The sequence below is a fragment of the Pseudopipra pipra genome, chromosome W (genome assembly GCF_036250125.1).
Source record: "Pseudopipra pipra isolate bDixPip1 chromosome W, bDixPip1.hap1, whole genome shotgun sequence".
Classification (NCBI taxonomy): Eukaryota; Metazoa; Chordata; class Aves; order Passeriformes; family Pipridae; genus Pseudopipra; species Pseudopipra pipra.
The window spans coordinates 28152093-28162817 of record NC_087580.1 but is presented as its reverse complement, the minus strand read 5'-3'; the positions used below and the strand labels follow the sequence as shown (position 1 = coordinate 28162817).

Sequence of the window (10725 nt, the reverse complement as noted above, 5' to 3'; positions counted from 1 at the left end):
TGTTCGACTCCACCATTCGGACGCCCTCCGTAGGCAGGCTCCCCTGTGTTCTTTGATTCACAGGATGGAGAAGAGACCCCCCGCCTGCCCCAGGCAGGCCTGGATGGAAGACAGCTCTTCCCAGGAGAGCCGCTCTCCAGGTCTGCAGCTTCCATCCTCCTACCAGGTGACCACCATGCAGCCCCTCAAGCTCGGTGAGTGAGGGGCCCTGTGGGGCTGGGCAGGGCTGGGGCCCACCAGCACACCCTGTAGCACACCGGGATCCCACTTTCCTGGCCAGCTGACAATGAGGGTCCCGGGGGGTCAGCCATGATGTTGCCTGAAAGCTGGGACTGCTCAGGGCTGGAGCGTGGCCCCAGCACAGCCTCTCCCAAAGAAGGACAGGGCAGAGGGGCTCTAGGCTGTGGGCAGCGAGGGCCAGCTGGGCTGGCAGGAGGCAGCCGTGCTGTGGGAGCCTGGGCCTTTCCTGCCTGTCTGCCATTGCTTTCCTCAGCCCGGGGCACTGGGGCTTTCCCAGGCATGGCAGCTCCTCTGTCAGGCACCCTCCAGCCAGGAGCTGCAATGGAAGGCCGTGCCAAGGCAGTGGGCAGAGAGCTGGGTGGAGGGCAGATATCCTCTGCCCCCTCCTCTCGCTGGACCCTCTGCAGCTCTCCCTGCTCCTTCCCCCGTTAGATGCCAGCTGGTTGCCCATCTACAAGGAGGAGCAGGAAGCTGTTGATTCCATCCTGGCCTTTGTCACCAGCCCCAACAAGGTAACTGTGGCCAGCTGGAGGGCGGCTGTGCTGCTGTCTGCTGGCAGGGGCTGTGCTGCCGGGCTGCTGGAGGGGTGCTGGCAGGGCAGGGCTGCTTCTCCTGCAGGGCACTGCACCCCCAGTGCTGTGGTCCCGCTGGCTGTGTCTGCCCACTCACAATCCGTGTTTGTGTCTCTGTCCCCCGGCTGGCAGGAGGAGAGAGACAAGGCCACATTTCTCCAGAGCATCTCCGTGCTGTGCAGAAGCGCCTTGAACCATGGCCTGACCCAGGGCCTGGATTTGTTCTGTGACACGTACCAGCTGGCAGAGAACATCAAGGTGAGGGCACTCTGGGCAATGTGGTGAAGGGAGCAAAGCCCCCTGGCACAGGCAGCCTGTGTGGACAGCGCTTGGGCGGGTCAGGGACTGGAGGCCCTGGGTGCTGGCAGCTGCCAGCAGGTGCCATCCGGTTGTGCTCTGCAGGTGCTGCTGGAAGAAGAGCCAAGGGACCAGCTGTGCACAGACCTTCGGCATCTTTCCATGCTGGCTCTGGAGAAATTGAGGTACCTGCCCATCTGTCACGGCCCCCCCGGCCCAGAGGTCCAATGCCACCTGCACGAGTTGTCGAGGGGCTGCTCCCAGCACCCGTGTGCAACCCGTGTCCTGCCCTCTCCCTGCAGCTTGGTGGACACAGCGCTGGAGGGCAAAGCCAAAAGCCTCCTCCGCACATGTTTCTCAAGTGTCTTCTGGCTGCCTGCAGAGAAGGAAATGCCAAAAGCAGATCTTGCCCTCTATATCAAGGTAGGTGCTGGGTGAGCTCCAGGGGCCTCCAGCCCCTCTGGCCTGCTCCCTGGCTACCCCATGGTGCCACAGGAGCAGGGATCCCAGGCAGGGCAGGGTCTTTCCCACCCTCATGCTTCTGTCCTTTTCCCATGGGCCTGGCCGCATCCCGTGCCACAGGCTGCTCTACCCCCTAAGACTGTCTATGCCCATGTCTCTCCAGGGAAGTGTGGGCATCCTCCTCCTCCTCCTGTGGCATAGGGGGTTCAGATGGCTCTCCTGGGGCTGGGAGGAACAGCAGAATGACTGCCACTGCTCTCTGTGTTCCTTGCAGACCCTGAACTCCATGGACAGCATGCTGAGGACAATGGTGCTCAGCTTTCCGGCCTCTCGAGTCAGCGAGGAGCTGCAGGGCATCTTGGAGGTCTGGCACAAGCAAAAAGGGGGGGAGTCCCAGGGCTGTTCCTCAGCCTGGAGGGGAGGGTTTGCCCACTGCTGGCTGAGTGGTGCCCAGAGCAGTGCTGAACAGGCAGAGTGCCCTGCAGGGAGGGTGCCCACCTCCTGTGGGGAAGCAGGGGCAGGCCCCAGGCTCTTGTGGAGCACAGGGGCTGCAGAGGGTGGCACCTGCCCTCCTGCCTGGCCATGAGATTGGCTCTGGGCCTGTGTGCCCGACCTGGGTGGGAATCCAGGGGCAGACACCCCACTGCAGGCTTTGCTGGAGGGGAGAGGAAGCCTTGAGGGATGGGACGAGTGCGGCCCAGCAGTGGAGCTGTGCTGCTGGTGTTGGAGTCTGCTCCCAGGGCTCACCCGCTGCTTCTCTTGTCCCAGCTGCTGCTGGACTTCACCAGATGCGAGAGAGAGGCTGTGAGGGAGAGGGCCATGGCAAGGATCGATGTGCTGGCCCGTGTGCTGTCCGACTATTCCACTCTGCAGGTAAGGACCAGGCCCCCTCCAGCCAGGCCCTGCCCCCATCCCTGCTGCTCTCCATGCCAGGGCTGCTGCCCACATGGCTGCTCTGAGAGACGGGGACGCAGGGCTCTGCAACGCCTGGTCTCTCCAGGAATCCAGCCCTGGGCAGACTCTCGGGAGGGGGGCTTTGGCACCACCTTTGTGCCCTCAGCCCTTCTGCTCATGCCTCCCTCATCCAGGCCAATGCCAACGCCAGAAGAGGCACTGCTGGACCTGTCTGCTCTGGGGAGATCCAGCTCCCACTCCTAGGAAAGCTGCTGGGGCGTCTCATCCTTTTCCGGTTCTCCGAGGAGCAGACAAGCTGTGCAGCTTTCCATGCTCTTTTTGCCCTGGCTGAGTTCATCTGTAAGTAAAAAAGGCAGAGCAGTGCTGGGCTTTATCTGCTCTATCTCCTGATAGATCTGCTTCCTGACCTCCTTTGCTCCTCCCAGCTGCTTCCCAGAGCTTCCCAGCTGCCAGTTTGCTGCAGAGGCTGAGTGCTCTGCTCAAGGCCAGGATCTGTTTGCTGCTGCTCTCCTTCCTCCCCTTCCTTTCAGGATCTTGCAGCCCGCTGGTTTGTGGGCCCCACAGTCAAAGCCCCTCTTGACTTCCCTGTCCCAAAGCCACGTCTTCCCTGGTGGGGAAGAGCAGATCCCCCACCCTGGCTGGTCCCTCCAGTGCCTGTAGCAAGAAGCTGTTCCTGATGCCCTCATGAAATCCTGGACTGCTCCTGTCCTGCCCCCTTGCCAGCAGATGCCAGGGAGGTTTGGTGAGCTTGCTGGCAAAGCTGCTCTGCCTTCCTGACTCTTGTGTGTTTGCCCCGGTGTTTAGTCGAATCCAGGCTAAAGGACAGAGCAGACCAAGTCCACTGGGAAGCCGTGACCTCCTCCGCGCTGTGTTCTCTGAGCGCCAGGGACTGTGCCAAGGTGAGGAGCTGCGCCCTTGCTGGGACTCCTGTCCGTGGCACCAGCAGGGCACTGGTGTGAGCCAAAGGACCCCGCAGCAGTGGGGCTGGCGTGCCCTCAGCTCCCTGGGGAGAGGGTTCCTGCCATCCTTGAGCAGGGACAGCACGAGGGCTGCACTCCAGTGGCCCAGCAGCAGCTTCAGCCCCGGCAGGAGCTCCAGTGCTCCTGGCCACCAGCAAGTCCCTGGTTCTCGGTGGGGCCAGCAGCCTGTGCCCATGAGCCCTCCTCCCCAAGCAGAAGGGCCCTCTCTGCTCATCCTCTGCCATGCAGGGACTGCAGGCACTTCTGCCAGCTTTGCTGTGGGCACTGCTGTCAGCAGTGGTGGGCACATCCGGCCAGGGCCCCTCGAGCTGCTCAGCCAAGCAGCACCGTCAGGGCACTCAGCACAACATCTCTTCCTTCCTTGCTGCCATAGACCTTTGGAAAATACCTGCAGTCCCACGAGAGGACGGATGTCATCCTCGTGGCCATCGAGGCCATGGGAGATGCCAGCATCCTCGACCAGCAGGTGCCCAGCAGCCTGCTGGATGTGGCCTTGGAAGACCCGGACGTCTGGCTGACGGACGTAAGTGGCCTGTGGCTGCATTGTTGTGCCCTTCAGCCCTCTTGGGCCTTGTTCCTCCCTGCATCCCTCCCTCCCAAGCACAGGTGACTTGGGCCCCCCAAGCCACCTCAAGGCAGCAGAGAGGAATGGGAAGGGCAACTGAGCACATGGCTGCACTCCGGGGGCAGTGCCATCCTCACCTGTATCCCCTGCAGGCGCCCAAGATAGTCAGCAGCATCCTTGAGAGCCTGCCATACTGCAGCACACAGGCAGCGTGGGAGAAAGCGGAGTCACTGCTTCACCTGATGACCAACCTGTACCCCACCACAGTGGTCATCCTCCTGTGCAAGGCGGCTCTTCAAGGAGACAGGTACTGGCCCTGATGGCCTTGAGGGTGGGCTTGTTCCCTGTGGGGAGAGGGACCCCAAGACTCTCTGGCTGCCAGAGCCAAGGAATGCTGCAGGACAGCCTGCAGAGTCAGGCCCTCCATCCCCCCACGCTTTCCAGCCCTGCTGGCTGGTCTGGCTTTACAGCAGCCAAAGCTGGCCCAGCCAGCCCAGAGCCAGCACGGTGCTCCAGCCCCACGGGGAACACGCCCTCAGCCCCGTCCTGCCCGCGCGGGCAGGGCCCCCAGGGACGTGCAGCCAGGGCTCCAAGGGGTAGGTTCTGGGGGCTGCTCCAGGCCACAGCACTGTGGCTGAGGCAGCCCTGCTGACAGCGCTCTGCCTTCCAGCACTGCGCCGGAGCTGTGGGAGCTGATGTCCTCCATGCCGGAGACACTGTCCAAGATCTTGGAGGACTTTGCCAACCTGCTGCACAGACAATGCTTCCACTGCTCCGCAGAAGGCCCCCGCACCCAGCCCATGGCTGTGAGTGACCACCAAAGGCCCTGGTCCCCTCCCGCCAGCCCTGCAGGCTCTGCTGGCCCCTCACAGCTCTGTTTGCTCCTGCAGTCATCCTCCAGGAAGGCTGAGTGGGAGGATTTGGCTGACGAGCCCGACATTGAGAGCCACCAGGGCTGTCCAAACGAGAGGACGGCCGGGCTGCTGCTGGAAGGGCTCGTTGGGCTGTCACAGAGAGCCGAGATGGTGAGCAGGGCGGTGTGAGGGGCAGCCCTGTTGGCAAATGGGGGCTGGGGCTGTGTGGAAAGCAGTGGTTTGGCCTGGCCTGGGACTCAGAACGTGGGGTGACTGCTCCAAACACCCTCCCTGCCATGGTGGGGCCTGGGGTGGCTGCCTGGGAGCTTTTCAGGCACGGCCCTCTTCACCCAATGGACATTCTCTTCTCTCTACAGGCAAGAAACATCGAACTCTTCCTGCCGGGCATGATGAAGATCCTGCAAGCTGGCAGCGAAGATGCCCAGATGAAGATCCTGCTGGCCTTGCAAAACGTTCTGCGTCAGCTGAAGAAGAGCAAGGCCAGCTTCATCGCTGTGCAGCTTGTGGGGAGGCTCCTGCCCCTCTTTGACTCGGTAAGGCTGATGTGGAGCCTGAGCCCCTCAGATGGGCGCTGGACAATGACAGCTGCCCTGCAGCCCAGCCCTGCGAGCAGCACTTGGAGCCAGCTCCACTCCCCTGGGCTCTCCTGGGACGGCTTCTGGGCTGTTCAGTCCAGTGCTGCTTCTTCTGGAATGTGAGACCACAGCCGCTGCCCTCCCCTCAGCCATGATCACGGCCCTCTGCACTGTGGGCAGGGAGCTGCTGTTTGCAAAACTCCCTTTTCCTGCTTCCTGCCAGGAGTGCAGCGAGCTGCGAGAGCTGTCCATCCGCATGCTCACAGAGCTGCTGCAGTTGGTGGTCGGCAGGGATGAGAAGAGGATGAGGAAGGAGGTGTGGCGGGCACTGGTGCCTCTCCTCTTCCGCATGAGCGACCAGGTCCCCAGCGTGGCCAAGGTACAGCGCTGAAGGCTGAGCCCTGACACACAGAGGGCTGAGCTGACACCCCCAGGGCTCTTGGGCATCGGGGCAAGGGCAGCTGGCAGCGGGCAGCGCTTCCCCAGCACAGCCCATGGGAAGGTCCGTGCGGAGCCAGCGCCAGCAGGGCCAGAGAAGCTGGCACGGCCCTGTGCAACACCGGCCCTGCCTGCTCCTGCAGGGCTCGGCAGCAGCCCATGGCCACCACGGCCTGAACAGGGGCATCCCCACAGGCTGTGTCGGAGGCCAGGCCTTTGAGCCTTCACGCCTATCCCCCAAGGCTGTCCCCAAAGGCTCCCAGACATTTGGGCTAGGGCATGTCCCAGCTTCCTAAAGGCAGGATCCCCCAGGAACAGAGCCAAGATGTCTCCTTGCCCAGGCCCCCGGGCCATCCCTGAGCTCATGCTGTCCTGCAGGCCTCCAGGGAAGCCCTTCTTGCTGCCGCAGAGCTGCTGAAGTGGAAGACGCTCAAGCACCTGCTGCAGAGAGAGCGGCTGTGGGAGCTTGGAGCGTGCTTGGTAAGGACAAGCTGAGGGGCCCGGGCTGGGGGAAGGCTGCCCTCATCCCATGTCTGGGCTGGGGGCTCTGCAGCTGGGCAGAGCCTGGAGCTGCATCCCTGTTGCTGCCCTCAAGAACAGAGCCCCAGGGGCTCTTCTGTTGGCCCCTGTCCCTTCCCTGTAGCCAGCAGGAGGGGAGGCCTCTCCGTCCCAGGGGGTGCTGGCGGGAGGCACTGCTCCAGCCAACTGCCCCAGTGACAGCCCTGGAGAGACATGCCTTGTTCTCTCTGCAGCTTCAGAAGAGCAGGAGCAGGGCTGAAGACTTCATCCACCAGAGCCTGCCCTACCTGCAGGACCCTCAGGCCAACGTGCGCCTGGCGGCCGTCAGGTTCATCGGTGAGTGCCAGCCCCTGCGGTGCCTCTGGGGCAGCCTGGCCCCTGTGCCACTGCTGCCCCAGCAACGAGGGGCAGTCCTGGGGCTGCCCCAGCCCCGGCCACCCCAGGCAGGGCCTTGCCTCCCTCTGCCAGCCCTGCCCATGCAGCAGGGCTTGGTGGTCGCCTTGCTCAGTCCCACTGCCCTGAGCTTCTGGGGGCTCCTGGGCTCAGCCCTGCTGAGGGGGAGGAGGGTAGGACTGGGGGCCCTGCTGCTGGAAGCAGGCTGGGGAGCAGGGGCTAATGGAGCTCTGTGCCCAGGACTCATCACACGGCGCCTGAGGGAGCAGACCACGGAGAGTCAGGCTGACATCCTGAGCGGTGAGTGGGGAGCGCGGTCTGTGGGGAATCCAGAGGCTCTCTGCAGACGGGGGGTTTTATCTGGGCTCTGTTTCTTTCCCTCACAGCACTTCAGCCCTTGGAGAATGACTGGGACATCTCTGTCAGCTCCCTGGCAGCTCGGACAACCTCCATTCTGAGGAGTCCTTGCGTGCAGCAAAGACCAAGAGGCCTCCTGCGAGCACTGCGCTGCTGCTGGCCGTGAGCCCGGCAGAGGTGCAGCTTGCCTTGGCTAAAGGACTGGGGCTGAATAAAGCTGCAACAACGTGCCCAAAGCCCTGGTGTCCTTCAGCTGCACGGTGCTGAGTGTGCCGAGCCGACCGTGTCCTTCCTGGGCTGTCCCGCAGGCAGCGGGACGCTCCCCCCTCAGCACCCCTGGCCCCAGGCTTGTGGGACAAGCTGAGCCCTGGCTGGGGCTTTCCCTGGGAGAAGCCGCCTTGGCTAAAGGACAAGCTCCTGCCCGAGCCTTCTCGCCCCATTTCAGGGTCACTGCCAATGTCACCCTGCCCTCTGCCGGTGTGAAGCTATTCCCCCTTGTCCTGTCACTCCAGGCCCTCGTCCAAAATCCCTCTCCAGCTCCCTTGGAGCCTCTTTTAGGCACTGGAAGGGGCTGGAAGGTCACCCCAAAACCTTCTCTTCTCCAGCCTGGGCAGCCACAGTTATCCCTGTGTCCCCACACGGTACCCCACTCTGTGACCCCTGTGTCCTCCCAGGCCCAGCACCCCAGGAGGTGGCACAGCAGCAAGCCCTGTGCTGCAGCTGCCACAGGACCAGGAGCTCACCCGGAGACATTGCCAGACTCCAGATTGTCCCACATCATGACCACTGCTCTCAAACTTCCCCCACAGCAGCTTGGGCTCCCTCCCCTCCCTTAGTCCATCCCCCCAGGCCTGCTGAGGTGGCACTTTTGGGGCAGTCATGCTTATTTTGGGCAGTGGGATGTGTCAGCAGCTCTGGGAGATGGAGGGTGGCAGGTCTGGGGGGGGCTTTGGGCTGAGTGTGGCTGCGGGGGTTGGCTGTCTCCCAGAGATTGGAATGTCACAGCTGCAGGGCCCAAATCCCCCTCCAACACCCCAAAAGGCTTCACTTGTCCCCAAACTACAGGCACAGAGCCCTTTAGTTTTCTGCAGGGGGCCTCAAATTTCATCGCTGGTATCCCAAACTATCCCCATCGGCCTTGAATTGTAGCTGCAGAGCCACACGTTTCCTTGGTGGACTCCAAATTCCATCTCCAGTACCACAAAATGCCCCACTGAGCCCTGCATTGCAGCTGTGCAGCCTCAAAGGGTCTCCGGTGACCCTCCCCAGGCACTGAAGGATGGAATCATGAAGGAACGCTCAGCCCTGAGTGGGCTGCAGAGGATCCCAGAGCTCCTGGGAAGTGCTGGGGCTCCAGAGCTTGAAGCTGGAAATGAGTGAAGAGCTCTGTATTACACTTGTGGCATGGAAAGCCCTGGCAGGGTGGTTTCTTCTGGGGGGCTTGGGGTGCACTGAAGGCCTCAGGAGGCTTTGTGTGTGATCATGAGGAAGCTTTTCTTGATGGAAATGGTTGTCAGGCATTGGAAGGGGCTGCCCGGAGAGGTGGCAACACTTGTAATGTTTTTTCAACTAATTTTTATTTCCTTCAAAGAGGGGCTTTTCTTTTTGCTATTCCTTAATATAGCAGGTTTGCATTAAAGGGAATCTTGTCTAATTTCCAATTATTTTCCTGTTTTAAGTAGTGTAGCTTTTTAATCAGAGTGTCGTTTCCCAATTCTTTTAAAATTGAAATAAAAATATTTTTTTCACTTCAGCTTCCTCTACTTTCTAGAAGAAATATCTATTAATGTATCTAATGAAAATTAGAGCAATGTAGGTACTTTCAGACAGTGTAAGATAAGCATGTGCTGTTTTTCTGTACCACTGAATGTCTGATTTTTACCGTGGGTCACCATTCTGAATTTGTACAAAATCCTGATGAAATTTAAGGATTTAGATCAAAATAATTTATGAGGCAAAACAAACCAAAAAATTCTTACTGTTTGTGACACTAACACAGAACCTTAAATCTGAAATTGAGAAGGATGGACATGTGCTGTGGTAAGTTGTTATATCAGGGTGTATAGAATAGAAGTTCCTTGTTCTCGGTCTAATCAAGCCATTTAGAGTGTCCTTGTACAGAATTGTGCACATTTATTTCTATGATAACCTGCTGAAATATAATTAGCTACCCCTATGCATGTGAGAACAGTCCAGTAGTTAGCACTGAAAATTCTGTATCTGAGACACTGAATGAAAAGGAGAGTTGCTGAGAGGCTTGTTTGGGGGAGAGTGTTTTTTTGGTTTGTTTTTGTCTTTTAGGTCCAAATGATCATGATCATGAAAATCAGTCTTGTTACAGACAAAAACTGTAAAGGCATTTAAACGCTTTCAGATGCTGTAACCATTTTCCTTTCTTTCACATTCTCACCCCTTGCAAATCAGAGACAGTTCCTAGAGGACAGGAGAATGAAATAAACAAAAAAAGAAATTATTTTTCTACTCTTGAGGCCTGTGTCAGGTCTGTTTTGAATGCATTTGAATCCTGCTGTTTCCATGGTCTTTTTCAAGTAGCACCAGATAAATACCTGTGAACTACTGAGATGAGAGTGATCATTCTTACTTCACAAAATGTTTCTCTTTTTTTTTCCTATCCTGTGTCCCTTTTGTGTTCTGTGTTATGGAGTGACTATATTTTTGTTCTAAGCTAATTCACTGCTGCTGTTTTGGGTACAACTAATGTCAAGCAGCAAACCTGTAACATGCCAGAAACAGGCTACAGTGGGTTGAAGACACAGCTGATGTTTGACTGTGTGTAAATACAGAGAGTTAGTTGGGTTTATCTGATAGCCTGGCAGAAGGAGAGAGGAGCAGGACAAACTGTTTTCAGTAACTGTGCTGTTCAGACACCTGATAAGATGGAGAGTGCTTTGGAACTACTGATATGCTTTGAATAAGAAAAGAATAATCAGGTCCATTGGCACTGGCTTATCAGGAAGGAAGTAAAATGCCAGCACTTTTACATGAGCAAAAGGAAATGTTTTAGGCACTTTGGGCCATTTTTCCATTGACATTAAATAGCAGGGTGCTTTTGAGTGTGCTGTAAGGAGTGGAAGGATTTATTACCTTGACAGAATGACAGGTGAATGTGTTCAGAGAGGAGTCCTCAGCAACAAGAACAGCTCTTTGGATAAGTGGCCACATCTATTCCTGCTTTTGGTAGAGATTCAGGAATTCTCTCCTTTCTTTCTCCCTGAAGTGCAGTGGCTCACTTACAATGTGCAGTTTTTCAGTGTAACACACTTGTGCATTTTGTAATATCCTGGCAGCATGTTTGATATTGGGTGTGTAACAGGCTGTTCATAAAATAATGCTGGATCATTGACTGGTGTGTCCTCTGCCTTCAGTCCCTGGGTATTTTCATGTTCCAAAAAGAATATATCTCAGCCTGTGCTGGGAAGGGAAGGTGTGATTCACCATTAACTTACCCCAGCAGGCATGAAACATGCTCAGATGCACTATTATCTTCTCAAAGTTTACAGATTTTTATTTCTGTAC

General features: G+C 57.9%; 1 protein-coding gene and 1 long non-coding RNA gene across 2 annotated transcripts; both read left to right on the top strand.

Annotated features, from left to right (window-relative positions):
- Window positions 1–5272: 5272 nt before the first annotated feature.
- On the top strand, window positions 5273–6424 carry LOC135405580 (maestro heat-like repeat family member 5). The gene is made up of 3 exons (XM_064640286.1): window positions 5273–5439; window positions 5705–5860; window positions 6298–6424. Exons 1-3 carry the CDS (start codon window positions 5293–5295, stop codon window positions 6412–6414), a joined length of 420 nt encoding a protein of 139 aa, XP_064496356.1. The 5' UTR covers window positions 5273–5292; the 3' UTR covers window positions 6415–6424.
- A 253-nt stretch (window positions 6425–6677) lies between these two features.
- On the top strand, window positions 6678–7424 carry LOC135405621 (uncharacterized). Its single transcript, XR_010425862.1, has 3 exons — window positions 6678–6774; window positions 7072–7131; window positions 7218–7424. It is a non-coding gene; the product is annotated as an uncharacterized LOC135405621 (long non-coding RNA).
- Window positions 7425–10725: the final 3301 nt, after the last annotated feature.